This window comes from Mercenaria mercenaria, chromosome 10 (assembly GCF_021730395.1).
Source record: "Mercenaria mercenaria strain notata chromosome 10, MADL_Memer_1, whole genome shotgun sequence".
NCBI lineage: Eukaryota > Metazoa > Mollusca > Bivalvia > Venerida > Veneridae > Mercenaria > Mercenaria mercenaria.
In genome coordinates, this window is record NC_069370.1 from 8,307,533 (window position 1) to 8,325,633 (window position 18,101).

Below are 18,101 nucleotides of genomic sequence, written 5' to 3' on the forward strand. Positions count from 1 at the left end.
CGACATTGAATAACAATATCAAAGATACAATAACAATGACGAAATATAGAATAACAATAAGAATATCGAACATGCACTAAGAATAACGACATATATAAATAACAATAGCAAAATTTAGAATATGAATGACACGACATTGCATAACAATACCAGACATACAATAATAATAAAATAGATTATATAATTAAGCAACGTTTGACATGCCATAATAAATTCCATTTTTTATTATTTTTCATCTCAAAAACAGACCGACATATCAAGGGATATAACTCTCACAATCCATTGAAAGGCCGGATTCTGTTAAGCGTGAATATTTTGAGGGAGCAGTGTAAGCAGTATTTTCTATATTTCATATCGACAGACCCAAGATTTTCTGAATTCCTCTCGTAATAAGTAATTGGCTGTTTTCATTATTTACTTAAAAGCATGTTTAGTAGGCCAAACACAATAAAATCTTGTAAACTTGTTTCATATCATTCCAACATGAATATCATTAAAGCATGTTGCTGTTCTTCAGCGATACAGTGCTGCACACCTTATATAATGGCAAAAAAAAAATGCAAAGACGGGTACCAAATGGACTTTCGTGCACCGGAAATATATCCAGATGAACTCGGTGCATTGGCTCAAAGTCTATATATGAATCTTTCACGTTGGGCTAAAGTTCGAAATGAAAGTGAATTTCTTCATGGTAAATATTACTACTTTTACTTCATTAAAGCAGCAGCTAGTGCTTAATTAAAGAGCATTGTCTGCACTGTAAACTTGCAGTTATCTATTTTCTTCAGGGTGATGCCGTGTAACGCTGCTCATATCTTTTTGGACAGACCCTTTAAACATCTAAATAGATAAATTAAAGTGAACATAGTTTTTGTGACTACAAACAGATATCAGTCACTGAAGGTAATGAAGTATCTTACCCACTAATAATTTTTGGACAAGGCCTACAGTTAGGAATGACCCCCTGTACCCAATTTTTTACTACATTTTATATAGTATTTCCTGCTGGAGGAACTGGGTCACAAATTTTTGATATCTGTCTTCAAATTCATTTTATACCCTTATATATGCAGTGACTATACAACAAGGTAATGAAATTGAAAGTCCACCCACCTAGCTCTGTTGGAGAGCGCAGATCTACGGATCGCGGGGTCGTGAGTTCGAGCCCCGGAAGAGGCGTATGTTCTCCGTGACGATTTGATAGAAGACATTGTGTCTGAAATCATTCGTCCTCCCCTTCTGATTCATGAGGGGAAGTTGGCAGTTAATTGCGGAGAACAGATTGCTACTGGTACAGAATACAGGAACACTGGTCAGGTCAAATGCCCGCATAACTGTTACATAACTGGAATACTGTTGAAAAACAGCGTTAAACCCAAAACAAAAAAAAAAACAAAAAAAAACAAAAAAACATAAGATTGAAATAAATCATACTTATTTTTATAAAGTGGTGACATGGTTCCCTCAAGCAGGGACTAGAGTGTACAATTCCGTAAGAATGTTGGGTATAAGTGTGCATCCCTTGTAAGTAAAAACTTTATAATGGGCAAGTTGTTTTATTTCCTTTGTTGATCTTTATCTTTTTGTAGCCTATATATTACGTTAGTTTTGTTTCATAAGTTTCACAGACTTAAAACACCTTTCCAAAATTGTTTTCTATATATCATAATCAAAATACAAATAAGATATTAGCGAATAAAATTTCATAAAGTATTATATGCCAACTAAACATATGGAACAGAATTAGGGCAAAAACTGCATTGTGCTTTCGTATATCCAATGTTGCGTTTTACATATATGCATTCGTTATTCTCATGTTCACATGCTTCCTTCGGACATGCCATTTTGCATTGTTACATGACCATTTGTGCATCCTATGTTTACGTGTTCCTTTCTGACATTCATACATGCTTAATTGTTTCTTTTTAATATCATGGTTACATCATCATAAGTCTATGATATTATTGATTTCGGTCATGCTGCAATGTGACATGCATCACTCGGTGTATTAGCTTGTTGTTAACCTAGACACACCCTCCCCATGTGTTTATGTTGTCTATATGCTGATGATATGGACAGAAGTGGCTCCTGGACAGGTTGAATCTGCTTACTTGTACGCATTAACAGCTAACAAAGTTTTAAACAAACACAGTCTCACTTGTCACAATGCAGAATGCAGCATAGCACTAAGCATAATGAGGTTACCATAATGTACATTTCTCATTATGATACCAGAGGGCGCTTTTATATTCGTGCTCGGAAGCATCCGCTAAGTCACGGAAAAAATACGACACTGCGCATTTTGGTTATGTGTCCGGTGACCGGACCTAACCTGTTTGATTTGTCTAGGCGTCCGGTAATCAAGTTCGAAAAGGCCTGTGTATCATGAAACATGTACGCATCTTATTTATTGCATTAGGTCAATTGAGATACCACTCGTTTTTAGCTCACCTGTCACAAAGTGACAAGGTGAGCTTTTGTGATCGCGCGGGGTCCGTCGTTCGTGCGTGCGTCCGTGCGTAAACTTTTGCTTGTGACCATTCTAGAGGTCACATTTTTCATGGAATCTTTATGAAAGTTGGTCAGAATGTTCATCTTGATGATATCTAGGTCAAGTCCAAAACTAGGTCAGTAGGTCTAAAAATAGAAAATCCTTGTGACCTCCCTAGAGGCCATATTTTTCAATGGATCTTCATGAAAATTGGTCAGAATGTTCACCTTGATGATATCTAGGTCAAGTTCGAAACTGGGTCACGTGCGGTCAAAAACAAGGTCAGTAGGTCTAAAAATAGAGAAACCTTGTGACCTCTCTAGAGGCCATACTTTTCATGGATCTTCATGAAAATTGGTCAGAATATTCACCTTGATGATATTTAGTTCAAGTTCGAAACTGGGTCACGTGCCATAAAAAACTAGGTCATTAGGTCAAATAATAGAAAAACCTTGTGACCTCTCTAGAGGCGATATTTTTCATGGGATCTGTATGAAAGTTAGTCTGAATATTCATCTTGATGATATCTAGGTCAGCTTCGAAACAGGGTCAACTGCGGTCAAAAACTTGGTCAGTAGGTCTAAAAATAGAAAAACCTTTTGACCTCCCTAGAGGCCATATTTTTCAATGGATCTTCATGAAAATTGGTCGTAATGTTCACCTTGATGCTATCTATGTCAAGTTCGAAACTGGGTCACGTGCGGTCAAAAAAAACTAGGTCAGTAGGTCTACGTCGTCCGTGTGTCCGTGCGTAAACTTTCGCTTGTGACCACTCTAGTTTAAGATCCAGCCTTGAAATTTGGATGACATGTACAGTTTTGCACACCAATCTTTAAACTGTCTTTCAGTGACTATAAATGTGACCTACTGATCTGCTTTCTAATATTTTAGCATCAGTTTGTCATTTGAAACATGTGGTTCAATATACTCAGGTGAGCGATTCAGGGTCATCATGACCCTCTTGTTAGCTATTCTACTCACCCTGGCGTTGGCGTCGGCGTCGGCGTCACGCATTGGTTAAAGTTTTGCATGCAAGTACATAAGGCTATCATTTAAAGGCATATATCTTTGAAACTTTTTTTCCTTTTTCTAGGTCAATTACCAACCTCACTAGGTCAAGTCCTATAACTCTGACATGTATTTTGGCCAAATCAAGCCCCCTTTTGGACTTAGAAAATTCTGGTTAAAGTCTTACATGCAAGTTACTATCTCCAAAACTAATGCAGATATTGAATTGAAACTTTGCATGTGTCTTCTAGGTTATAAAACTAGGTGACAGCATTAAGTCCCATAAATCTGACATGCATTTTGGCCAAATAATGCCCCCTTTTGGACTTAGAAAATCCTTGTTAAAGTCTGGCGGGCAAGTCACTATCTCCAAAACTAGTGCAGATATTTAATTGAAACTTCACGTGTCTTCGGGGTTATAAAACTAGGTGATAGCATCAAGTCCCATAAATCTGACATGTATTTTGGCCAAATTATTCCCCATTTTAGACTTAGAAAATCCTGGTTAAAGGTTTGCTTGCAAGTACATATAGCTATTACTTTAAGGCATATAGCTTTTAAACTTTTTTTTCTTTTTGTGGGTCAATTACCAACCTCACTAGGTCAAGTCCCATAACTCTGACATGTATTTTGGCTAAATTATGCCCCCTTTTAGACGTAGAAAATCCTGGTTAGAGTTTTGCGTGCAAGTTACTATCTCCAAAACTAATGCAGATATTGAATTGTAACTTCACATGTGTCTTCGGGGTTATAAAACTAGGTGATAGCATCAAGTCCCATAACTCTGACCTGTATTTTGGCCAAATTATGCCCGTTTTTGGAGTAAGAAAATCCTGGTTAAAGTTTTGCGTGCAAGTTACTATCTCCAAAACTAATGCAGATATTTAATTGAAACTTCGCATATGTCTTTGAAGTTATAAAACTAGGTGATAGCATCAAGTCCCATAACTCTGACATGTATTTTGGTCAAATTATGCCCCTTTTTAGACTTAGAAAATCCTGATTAAAGTTTTGCTTACAAGTTACTACCTCCAAACCTTAAATGGAGATACTGGATTGAAACTCTATAGATATTTTAACATTTAAAATAATATTCCTGCTTCTGGGACAACAATCTGAATAGTCGAGCATTGGCTGTTTTACGGACAGCTCTTGTTAAAAGCGGCATTTAAAAGCAACTTTTTTGACAGGCAGCTACGTTTACTATCCATTGAAAATCTCCATTTTAATTGTTAATAATGTAATATGTGTTGAACTTAAAAAGTTTTGGTTATGCGTTGGCCGAGTAAAATTTTAGTCGTAAGTTATAAAGTAAAAAAACTGATACAGATATAGCGCTACATTACATCTCAATTTAAGGCTATCAAATATACGCTCGTCTGCATATGTGGGGAGGCAATTAATTCAGTTGACATAATTTTGTTGTGTAGGCTATTTAATGCGCGCTATAAATATCTGCTAACTACACAATAGTAAAGGTAGTGTTTCGAAAACAATGCTTATTGATCGCGGCCGATGAGGCAGCGATCATATTGAATAGGTCAAGTATTTGCACGCTGGGGAAAATATTTCATGATGGACCTGTCAATTCTTTACTTTATGGGTGAAACAGGTCTCATAAGCGTAAATACGACTAGCTTCTACTGATTATAAAAACATACCGTACGATTTGTTGTGAATTAACTGTTGTTGTACTTTTAGTAGTTCAACCGCCACCCTTGTTTAAGAGCAACATTTAAAAAACACGTTTTTTTTCATCCTCAAGTAATAAGTAAGTAGACTCGCCCAGTTTAATCAATCTAGACGCATAATCTAACTATACGAGCGTCTATTTCACCCGATTTACATTCGGAACATTTTCACGCGTTTCGGGCTTTATCGTATGTTTAACATGGGATTTTTGAACCGTCCAAGATGTTGGAAATGTTTGTCTCATTGTTTATTTTTTTTAATAAAACTGTTACTGCTTTCATTGTTTACCACATTTTTTCCACCCTTGCCCGAAAAAACAGTAATGAGTTTGTACACTGTTCAGACAATTGTGCTCTGTTGAAATTTAACCAAACACAAGTTTACCTGCATAAACAGAAAGCATGATATGTCACCATGCGCGGATCCAGAGTGGGGGTACCGGGGGTCCGGACACCCTCTGGAAAATCTTTAAACAAGAGGGCCAAGATGGCCCTAGGTCGCTCACCTAAGAAACACACCATAACAGTGTAAAACATGTTTGACCTAGTGATTTCATGGAAACAAATATTCTGACCAATTTTCATTAAGATTGGACCAAAAAATTGGTCTCTTGCAATAAAACAAGCATTTTCTTAGATATGACCTAGTTTTTGACCCTAGATGACCCATGTTCAAACTCGACCTAGATTTTATCAAGGCAATCATTCTGACCAAAATTCATGAAGATCAATTGAAAAATACAGCCTCTATCACATACACAAGTTTTTTCTTTGATTTGACCAAGTGACCTAATTTTTGACCTCAGATGACCCATATTCAAATTCGACCTAGATTTCATTAAGGCAATCATCCTGACCAAATTTCATAAAAATCAATTGAAAAATACAGCCTCTATCACATACACAAGTTTTTTCTTTGATTTGACCAAGTGACCTAGTTTTTGACCTCAGATGACCCATGTTCAAACTCGACCTAGATTTCATCAAGGCAGTCATCCTGACCAAATTTCATGAAGATCAATTGAAAACTACATCCTCTATTGCATACACAATGTTTTTCTTCGATTTGACCTAGTGACCTAGTTTTTGATCCCAGATGACCCATTTTCGAACTCGGCCTAGATTTTATCAAGGTAATCAATCTGGCTAAATTTCATGAAGATCAGTTGAAAAATACAGCCTCTATCGCATACACAAGGTTTTTCCTTGATTTGATCTAGTGACCTAGTTTTTGACCCCAGATGACCCATTTTCGAACTCGGCCTAGATTTCATCAAGGTAATCATTCTGACCAAAATTCATGAAGATCAATTGAAAAATACCGCCTCTATCGCATACATAAGGTTTTTCTTTGGTTTGACCTAGTGACCTAGTTTTTGATCCCAGATGACCCATTTTCGAACTCGGCCTAGATTTCATCAAGGCAATCATTCTGACCAATATTCATGAAGATCAATTGAAAAATACAGCCTCTATCGCATACACAAGGTTTTTCTTTGATTTGACCTAGTGACCTAGTTTTTGACCCGAGATGACCCATTTTCAAACTCGGCCTAGATTTCATCAAGGTTATCACTCTGACCAATACTCATGAAGAATAATTGAAAAATACAGCCTCTATCGCATACACAAGGTTTTTCTTTGATTTGACCTAGTGACCTAGTTTTTGACCACAGATGACCCATTTTCGAACTCGGCCTAGATTTCATCAAGGCAATCATTCTGACCAATATTCATGAAGATCAATTGAAAAATACAGCCTCTATCACATACACAAGGTTTTTCTTTGATTTGACCTAGTGACCTAGTTTTTGACCCGAGATGACCCATTTTCGAACTCGGCCTAGATTTCATCAAGGTTATCATTCTGACCAATACTCATGAAGATTAATTGAAAAATACAGCCTCTATCGCATACACAAGGTTTTTCTTTGATTTGACCTAGTGACCTAGTTTCTGACCCGAGATGACCCATTTTCGAACTCGGCCTAGATTTCATCAAGGTTATCATTCTGACCAATATTCATGAAGATTAATTGAAAAATACAGCCTCTATCGCATACACAAGCTAAATGTTGACAGACGACAGACGACAGACACCAGACGACAGACAGACAGACAGACGACGGACGCCGGACATCGAGCGATCAGAAAAACTCACCTGAGCATTGCTCAGGTGAGCTAAAAAGGAAAGAAGGAAAGAAAATGTTTTTCGAAAAAGGCAACATTAGGACTGCATGTAAAGTATATGCGGCTGCTGCTACATACGACCCCGACATAATTCATATTATTTATCTAAAAGAAACTAAGAATTTTACCTTCAAGAAAGCTTGATTTTATCATTTTCCCAAATTTAACAGGTTAGTCCATAAAACTGTCCCAGAATGCAAAAAATGAACTGCTAAATTTCAAAATGTCCAGGGGCGAGGGGGGGGGGGCAAGGGGATCGGCCCCCCTCTGAGAAAATTGGCTGTGTCCGTGCATGGTCACTATACCTGTCCAGTACTGGACATTACGGTAAACGCTTCTTTCCTGCACAAATGACAATTTCGCAACTTCTGTCCGGTTTGTACAAATTTCTGGCCGCGATAAACCATTTGACTTGTTTCACTTGGATTCAGATAAGAATTTATCCTGTCACTTGCAGTATTTTCGACCAGATATCAGGGTGCCGTATATTTTTCTTGATATACCGTCAGTTGATCATGTGACCAGTGATATACGGTCAGTTGATCATGTGACCTTATGTGTGTGTGTTGTTCGTTTTGTCCTGATGTGTAAGCTTTGAGTGTGTGTGTGTGTGTGTGTGGTGCACGCGTTTGCGTGCTGGGGGGTTCGTTTTGAGGAGGCTGCGCTTTTGGTGCGTGGCATTCCCTCTTTGATATTTCTCTTTGTTTTTATGATCGATATTGTTGTCATAAGAAATTTTGCAACGAAACCATCATCATTGTGTTGGAAATGTCCGAACTAAGAAAATGAGTGGTCAAATACTGAGTTTTTATTCAAAAACGAAGAAGTTATTGCGATTTTGCCGGTAATCACGTCATTATATAAGTGACGTCATTACGAATATGACGTCATTAAAGCGGTTGTCGCAGACTTATTTTTGTAAAATAAATTGCCAAATATCGGAAAATGAAGTAATGACAAGATAAATAGAATAATAGGTTAGTGCCTAAGATGGAGAAAGTTACAGTCACTCGATAACCTCCTCCTAATTTTGTTGTTTGTCCGGTTACCGGACGTGTAGTCTTAACACTCTCGGTACAGTTCGTGTGTTTCCGTACTTTAGTACAAGGGGGTTATCTCCACTTGAACAAGAATTTGAGAATGTAAAAATGTATGTTGTCACAATGCATCATAACCCACAGCTAAATTTATATGTAAGCGTCAAAACTCCTTGCATTTAAACATTTAAGCAACCACTTATGTTCTTTTCATCAATTAGCATACACCATTGACGCTCCAAAGAAGACCTAATGCAAGTAACCACTAGTAAATAAGATGAATGATGGATGTAGTTTGTCAGATTATAGCATGTCCGAAAGCAACACGAATATTTTAGAAAAATGAAGCAAGCACAGATAATTTCCCAGAATTAAGCATGCATGAATCTCAGAGAGAAACACGCAAACATAGGATGCACAAATGGTCATGTAACAAAGCAAAATGGAATGTAAGAAGGAAGCATGTGAACATGAGAATCACAAATGCATACATGTAAATCGCAAGATTGAATGTACGAAAGCACAATGCAGTTTTTGCCCTAATTCTGTTCCATGTTAACAGGTTGATACAGCTGTCCCCTTAGGACGTAATTTATGATAATTACATTTTTTTAAATATACATGTACAAGTACATAATTAATCGTTAAATGCATACTTATCCCGAGGTTAATTAGGATAAAAATGATGAATATTTGCTTATTATTCATCCTTCATATATTTATGCATCTTTCAGTATAGATAAGACCAATCATTAGATTGTATAACGAACTACAGGATAAGAAAACTTAGAACATCTCGCTTACAACAAATACATTAGTTTTTCCTAAGAAATGTAATCACTTATTATTACTGTTTAAGAAAACAATATTCTGAGTGTTCGATGTTTATTGCTGGATGAAAATGGAAAACTTCGGACGGACGACTGTAACAAACAACACAGTACATTTTGTATACCAGGTGAGCTTTAAAGCTTTATTTCCCGAAAACTATTTAAAACAGAACAAAAATTTTATTAATGAAAAGTTGTAATGGTGCACGAGAAATGAAACATAATATTTGTATATAGTATACGTGCATTTTGTACCACGTACTGGCGAACTGTTGCGCCTGAAACACATCGGAAGGCAGTATTGTGCAATGTGGTACAGTGAAATAATTGCTAATAATGGAAGACTAATTTTCTGGATTTTGAGGTTGAGTCAGTCCTCAAAATTGGAGTTCTTATAGCCATTTCGGTGCAACGAAATTAAGTTTTATTTTACTGATCATGCTGATATGCTACAACTGTCTCGATAAGAAATGGCGATTAAATGTTTTACTTTTATGTTTCCTATTAATGTAACCGTAAGGCAGGTCGTGAAAGGAAAACTAAATCACACAATACATGAAATGTAGTAAGTTTAATCATTACCATATCATATGAAAATTAATTTTAAAAAAGTTACTGTTATGTATAGAGAATTTAAACGACATTATTAGAATTATACAGCTTCTTTTGATGCAATTACTGGCAAAACACCCAATTCGGTAACCTTTTCGGACCTTTTTTTCAGTTCTCCCAAATCAAACTCTTCCATCTTAACCACTGCCTAAATATTATTATTAAAACAGAACAAAGGTTTTCTTTTGACTTAAACATGCAGCTTATCATTTCTAACATTTTTCGACACACTTAAGTGAAAGTTTTACTGAAAGTTTTCAAATTTGTCGTAATGCAGTGTTTACATAACAATTTGTTTCAGTCTCAGGTGGCATTAAGCTTTTTGTTCAGTATCATGTGCCATCATTTTTTGTTAAGTCTAGAAAATTGTTCAGTGTGGATGCGACCGGCAAGTATTTCAGGGTTTTCTTAACCAGCTGATCCGTATTTGGATGCTGTAAAATAGCACATTCCATGCCGCAGTCTTATTTGCATAAACCATTTGTTCAGTATTCTAATAACATGAATACACCATATTGCATATCTTTATTTTTTAATCGGGTGATACCAAACAATGGTAAAGAGTAGACAACACAATACACACAAATGTCTTATTATAAAAAGCAAAGATATATTTCCAACGATCAAACACTGCAGCCTCCCAAAATCGTAACTCACAGAGGTGCATGGAACGACTTACACGCACCCACGCACACATGCACACACAAAGTAAAAAATACAGACAACGAGGACGAGTGTATCGCCTTGGAACAGTAAGTTACAATAAAAACACCGGGTAATTTAAGCTAGTCAATGTTGTGCACTTAACCTCAGTCTTAACCTCCAGACTTTTCCATAGTCGCAGGCATGTAAAACGTTTGCCTGTGTATCAGGGACAAAGTATAAACATAAAATATATTCCATTAAATCTAAAACAAATCTGTAACAAGTGGTGCACAAATTGTTCCCTACTTGCCGGAAAATGCATTCCAAAATCTTATGTAAATATTGAGTAATATTGAAGAGGGTTTGACAAAACACGTTCTTTCAGTATGTTAAGTTTGTACGTTGGTAACATATGACTACTAGTATATTAAATGGCATGCCTTTTCATTGAAGTTCAGTTGTTAACTATGTAGGCACATTGTAGACACAGTGCAGACACACCATTACACACGACTGAAATATGTGTGATACCTTACAAGTTGTTAACTTTGTAAGGAAAATGGAGATACTTTATGTACCAATTTATAATTTACATTCCAGCTGATATCTAACCAATTACCGGTATTCAGTAAGTAAGAAAATGGCAGTTCATTAGTGTCTTTATTGTGTTTCAGGAGAAACTCAACCAGTATTGCAGTATGTAGATAAAGCCAAAATACCACCCTACAAACCACCAAGAACTACAACACCATCCCCAGGTAGATCGAGTAAGTCTCCAGTCACATCAAGTAATAACGATTCAAACATCACAAGTGTCAGTATAAGCACAAATCCACAACCTGGCAAGCAAGGTATGAACTAAATGACTGCGCACAAAAAAGTAGTCCGATACAACCCATATGACTTAGTCACACAAGCAAATTTGAAAATACTTTAGTTCAGTGGAATTAAAGCAAAAGTATATATTTAAGAGGGTAAAACTCTGGTCTGTTGTGTCTTGCATTGAGCTACCCACACAAGCGAGAAATATGAAGAAAATCAAAACATATTTCTTCAACTGCACTCACAGTTTCAAACCACAGCAAGGGATACATATATCGTTAGTTAGTCTGTGCACACACCATCAAGCATTAGATATAGCCAAATTTTGTAAGCGATATTCGAAACTTAAAACAATTTTAGATGTATATAATGTGAAAATAATTAGCTGTTCCGTTCTTTCAATTCAGCATGTCTATACAATATTTGAAAATGTGACTCGAAATTTACACACATAGCAGTATGGTTTCTGTTGGCGTTAGGTTCAAGCAACTACGTTCAGCAATATTCAGACACAGAAGACATCGTATTGGCAAAACACTTTTTACCAGGAAATAAAATGACATCTTTCAACGAAAACCTGTTGCAGATTAACCTATTTATGGTGATACATTTCCAAAACAATGCAGAATTTAATTAAGAAATAATAAGTTCCCAAGTGTGGTTTATCGTAGAATAACCCGTGTTTTGAGTTCTTATGCGTAAGAATATATCACGAAGGCCGTAGGCCTGAGTGATATATTGTTTCGCATAAGAACGAAAAAACTAGGGTTATTCTATGATACATCACACTTGGGAACTTGTTATTTCGATTCTAACACGACATACTAGTATTAACAGTGTTAGAAAATATGGTAACTACTTTTTACGACCGTGCTACGCACCTGGATCGGATGACGTCATTGCACGCGAGTGGTTTATTGCAGAATAACCCCGAGATAGATTTGATCTACATGTATGTACAGGCACGGGTGCAGTGTATATTTTTTTGTTTAATATAAAAAATCCTTTTTTTAACACAATTAACCTTTTATACATTAGTCAAATAAAAAAAATCGATGACAAAAAATCCGGTCACAGTATCATATACATTGAATGTATGTGATACTGTGACCGGATTTTTTGTCATCGATTTTTTTTCATTTGACTAACATATATAAAGTATATTTGTGTGGGAAAAAACCCCAGATTTTTTTTATATTAAACAAAAAATATACACTGGACCCGTGCCTGTGCATGTATGTAGGTTATTCACTGGTGGTGTTAGAATTGAGGAATAAGAATCCTAATCTACAGGATACTTGTAGGTTTTAATTCGTTGACCTATAACGTGCATATCTAAGGTTTACCTTTTTAACCAATGTCTTGAGTTATAGTGTGCTTCGTCATGATGTATGCTTGTAATGGAAGTACTTCTCTTGTACTCACTTTTACATTCTCGCATACCAGATGCCTACCATGGTTCCCTGGTTCGTCTTGGGATTATAACGCACTGCTGTTAAGACAAGAATGACATTTTTTTGTCTTTACTTATAATGTACCTCTATACGTTACTTAAGTAATACCCTGTTTCTTTGTGACCTTTATTCTACTTGTATTTATATGATGTTTCGGTTGAAAGCATCGAAGTTAAAACATGTAAACCTTTTGTAGATACTTTATTAATCACTGTTTCATATGTCTAAAAGTGTAATCATGTCACATAAGGAGAATTCCTCTCTTTGTTATATTTCTTCGTCTCTTAAAACATATAGTCAAAACACAGAAAGGCAACGTCAGTTCGAAATCATATATAAGCAGATAATAGGTTTTTTCTTATATTCAAAAAGGGAGAGAGAAAATTGTGCTATACCAGATTTATTTAAAGAAACAATACTTTTGTTTGTCAATAAATTTATGTAGTTTCACATTAAATGCATGCTGTTTGTCAATAAAAGTATGTGCTTTTCCTTAAATATTTAACTTGTCATTTAATTTACTGTATGTAATTAGTTTATACCTATAAGTAATCTGTCACTAAATATGTGTAATTCGTCAACAAATGTATGTCAAATGTCATTTTAAAGGGAATATGCTTTAAGTAAATACGTGACAACTTCGTCATGTATTTTTTTACTTTTTGTTTACTTTAAGTGAAATAAATCATGAGTTTTCAATATTAATTACAGATTTCTGGATGGATCCTCAGATACGATATTCTATAATTGGCGTAGGTTGTTTTATAATTCTGGCAATACTAACGGCGGTTTGCTGTTGCTGTTGTAGAAAAAGGTAGGTGTCATAATTAACAGCTCTCATCTACATACAGGTTAAAGCTGAACGTTTTTTTTTTCGTTAGTTTTTAGTCACGCACAGGCAAGTTAGTTCTTAAAGACGGCTTTACAGCTGTACATGGTGAAGGAATTTCCGATGTTACGATTAGAACCAGCAACCTTCCGCAGATAGCTTTTTTCCGATTTTAAGTTAAGATAAGCAAGCCAGTACTACCTTCATCATCGAAGGCATCATCAGTTATGGGTGCATCTCATGGGATGATATTCAGCATTTTCGTATATATTTTGTAATTTCAAGAAACATGTTTTCATCATGCCTATGTAACAAATCTGGCCTGAGGAAACTTACTACAGTACTTGCAAAGTTTTTTGAGAATACCGTTACTAGATTTGCCAAGACCAAATTCTTAGGTTCCGATCTGTTGACCATGTGCACTTAAGATTTTTTCATAATCGTTTTCACGTCTTTACCGGGACTTTTACATTTTGTTTTCTTATAAAATAGTTAGCAACGAGAATGAATGGGCCCTATAAGCCCAATTATTTGCGCTTCCTAGATGGTTATACCTTCGTTATAGTCAGGTCTGTCCTTAATTCACGACTCGCTCGATCTGGTCACGAAAAATATCAAAATTACAGCTATCGCGAATAACACCCGACCCATAGTACATAAATTAAATAAAGGTACTCGGATGCGAACAGTAACTTTAACAAGTCTCAAATACATAAACTTAACATATCTAAAATTTTTATTTTTTATTTTTTTGCAGACGAAAAGGAGAAAACAACAAACGCAAATCGGCATATCTAGCAGACGCTTACTCAGAAACCGCTGATTCTATTGTGATGAAGGAAACAAGCGTCTACGAGACAGCCGATACATCCCAATATGCTATTCCGGAAGACGCTTTAAAGAAAGCGCGTCATAGAAAGTCGATAGGCGAAAACGAATATGACGTTCTGCAAAAAACTAAAAAAACGCAACAAAAATTCACTGGAAATACATATAATCACGTGACTTTAGTTTCATCTAAAGACAGACGCGGGAGCTCCAATCAAGATGAGAACACATATGATGTGACTAATTATGGAAAACAAAATCCTGTTATAATTTCTCCAAATGATTTAACTGGAAATATGTATGGAGAGGTTGCAGTGAAAGTGGAAAGTGAAGTGAAAACGAAAAGATAGCGAAAAGTGCCATATAGATATAAATAAGTCCTAACAAAGGAAAATTGAAATAACAGTTAAACAATTTTAGCAATTCAAGTGGCATTGCCTTTTTGATTGATCTCCGGGTTCAAACAAAGCAGGTGACAAATATCTCGACATTTCGTACAAATGTGTGTGAGAACGAGGCATGTAACAACTGCAGTCGACACTGTCACAGCAGTTGATACGAATATGTGCGAGAACAAGTCAAAAGACAAGCGACAAGTGCCACTGCCATGTTGTAACAGCATCTCGACAACAAAGCAAGCGACTAATGTTATCGTCATGTTGTTTTGACTTCGGGTTAAGATGTGTATGAGAACAAGGCAAGACAAAAGTTGCCATCGCCACGTTGTCTGCAATCGGGTACAGATATGTGTGATAACAAGGCAGGTGACAAGTTGTCATCGCCATGTTGTCATAACATCAGCTAATCAGATCGAAAGACCAGATATATTACACTCTAATATTTTAGTAATCCACTGAGTAACGTGAAATCAAAAGTGATATGAGCAGCGCCATGAGAAAACCAACATAGTGCGTTTGCGACCAGCATGGATCCAGACCAGCCTGCGCATCCGCGCAGTCTGGTCAGGATCCATGCTGTTCGCTTTCAAAGCCTTTTATAATTAAGGAAACCGTTAGCGAACAGCATGGATCCTGACCAGACTGTGCGGATGCGGATGTTGGTTTTCTCATGGCGCGGCTCATATTGCTTTTCAATATGAATCTGTCTTATTTTTTGTAGTAGGAAGGAGGATAATAAAATAGTGTATGGAATAAATGGGTCCATATTACCAATATATTTAGTAGTTTTCACATACATAATTCTATCATGAAAATGTTGTAAATAGAAGTAATACCATGTTTTTTTCCTTCAAATACAAACAAGTTTGGCTTTTGCCATGATAATTTTTTGACATGTTAGGGACCATCTTTTTAAATTGCCATGTTGACTCCATTTCTTCATAGATTCTACAAAACACTTTGGGTATTTAAAAAAAGTGTATGGCGGTTAATAAAAGAAAACAGCAAAAGCTGAAAGGTTCCATTTATTTGTTTATTGAAATAAAAGATTTTAAGGAACCCTGTTTTACACTTGCATGTGACTCAGACGGATCAATCAAACTGCATGTGATATCTTATAATTCAATTGTCATAATCATTTCTCAAATGGGCGTACAAAATATACTGTCAAAACTCTGATCTAGAGATATTTCAAAATTTTGACCTCGAGTTTTCAAAACCTTGACCTTGAGATATATCAAAACCTTACCTTCGAAAAATTTTAAAACCATGACCTCGAGAGATTGCAAAACCTTAACTTCGAAATAATTCAACATCTTAACCTTGAGAGATTTTAAAACATTGACCTTGAGATATTTTGATTATTGCACAGTTTTGGTATTTACATTCAATGGCCTACTCCTATTACAGTTTTGGACTAGGTCGGTATATGGCATTAATTACATTAATCATTCAGGTGTGTTTTGTTTTATTATGGTAAAGTACTGATTCCTGTTAATAAAAGCACAGTGCGCATTCTGCATATAATACACTGTCATAACCAGGGATACGGAATGAATCACCGTGGACAAAAAAAGTGTATGGGCGGTTAATAAAAGAAAACAGCAAAAGCTGAAAGGTTCCATTTATTTGTTTATTGAAATAAAAGATTTTTAAGGAACCCTGTTTTACACTTGCATGTGACTCAGACGGATCAATCAAACTGCATGTGATATCTTATAATTCAATTGTCATAATCATTTCTCAAATGGGCGTACAAAATATACTGTCAAAACTCTGATCTAGAGATATTTCAAAATTTTGACCTCGAGTTTTCAAAACCTTGACCTTGAGATATATCAAAACCTTACCTCCGAAAAATTTTAAAACCATGACCTCGAGAGACTGCAAAACCTTAACTTCGAAATAATTCAACATCTTAACCTTGAGAGATTTTAAAACACTGACCTTGAGATATTTTGATTATTGCACAGTTTTGGTATTTACATTCAATGGCCTACTCCTATGACAGTTTTGGACTAGGTCGGTATATGGCATTAATTACATTAATCATACAGGTGTGTTTTGTTTTATTATGGTAAAGTACTGATTCCTGTTAATAAAAGCACAGTGCGCATTCTGCATATAATACACTGTCATAACCAGGGATACGGAATGAATCACCGTGGACAAAATTCTCACTGCTAAATTTGACCAAGGTGGACAAAATCCCCCACTGACATTTCTTACAATGATATCCAAATTTTCACTTCTACCTTTTAGAATTGTTAATTATCATCTTTAAAATGTATTTTCTTCATTTTTGTTCATCTTTATTTCATTAAAAAGATTTTATTCAACAAAATCAAAGGGGGATTTTTCCAGCTTGGTCAAATTGAGCAGAGGGGATATTGTCCAAGGTGATTATGTCATACATTCTCACAACCATAGTTCTCTTAAGACGCTTTTCAAGTCTTCAATGTAAATTATTATTCATTTAAAATATGTTCATATTGATATAAATTATACTGACAATAAAATATTTTGTATTTTTAATACACAGACTTTATCTTTTAAAAGAAGTGTTCTATTTGACCATTGACCGTCATTACCACTGTTCCAATGTGTGATGAACAGCTTTACAGACTTCGGATTAATTACAAGTAACAATTTAGAGCTTTTTCGAATAAACTTAAAAGAATGTGGCAGATACGTAAGAATTTGTTTCATCTAACAGTGTAACATATTGCAATACCATCCATTCCTGAGCGATTTGCAATTACAACAAGAATGCCTTGATGGTCCTACATCGCTCACAATACATATACATGTACAATTCGATTAATTAACGTATTTATATATTTACTATATAACAAAGTGAAAATATAGAAATGTTTACTAAATCTACAGTCATTTGCTAATTCAAGGGTTACTATTCTGGTGCCTTTGAAGCAACTGTACCTATAATTACAACCGTCAGAGACCTTGTGAGAATATACATTTTGTAACTTTTTCATGAAAATTCTTCAGGATGTGGTCTGTTATATGAAAATATAAAATATGAAATATACCGCATTAACTAAGTGAAGGAGCTTAACCCTTACCCTGCTAAATTTCTATAATGAACTTGTCTATCTTTCAATTTGGACAGTACCATTAACTGTTACCAAAAATACTGACTGAATGGCCAACAGTGCAGATCATGATCAGACTGCACGGATGTGCAGGCTGATCATGATCTACACTGGTCGCAAAGACAGAATCAGTCATGTCCAGCATGATAAGGG

The 18,101-nt window shown here is 35.7% G+C and overlaps 1 protein-coding gene across 2 annotated transcripts in view; it reads left to right on the forward strand.

The window, feature by feature from the left end:
• Positions 1-17,372, forward strand: part of LOC123559999 (uncharacterized) — a 70,740-nt gene extending 53,368 nt beyond the window's left edge. The window contains exons 4-8 of one of the 2 annotated variants that reach the window (XM_053552232.1): positions 518-691; positions 9,277-9,375; positions 11,179-11,355; positions 13,492-13,594; positions 14,367-17,372. In XM_053552232.1, the coding sequence (XP_053408207.1) occupies positions 518-691; positions 9,277-9,375; positions 11,179-11,355; positions 13,492-13,594; positions 14,367-14,787 (974 nt within the window). In that variant the 3' untranslated portion in view covers positions 14,788-17,372. The remainder of the gene's footprint in view (positions 1-517; positions 692-9,276; positions 9,376-11,178; positions 11,356-13,491; positions 13,595-14,366) is intronic. The other variant, XM_053552233.1, reaches the window with a different exon arrangement.
• Positions 17,373-18,101: the final 729 nt, after the last annotated feature.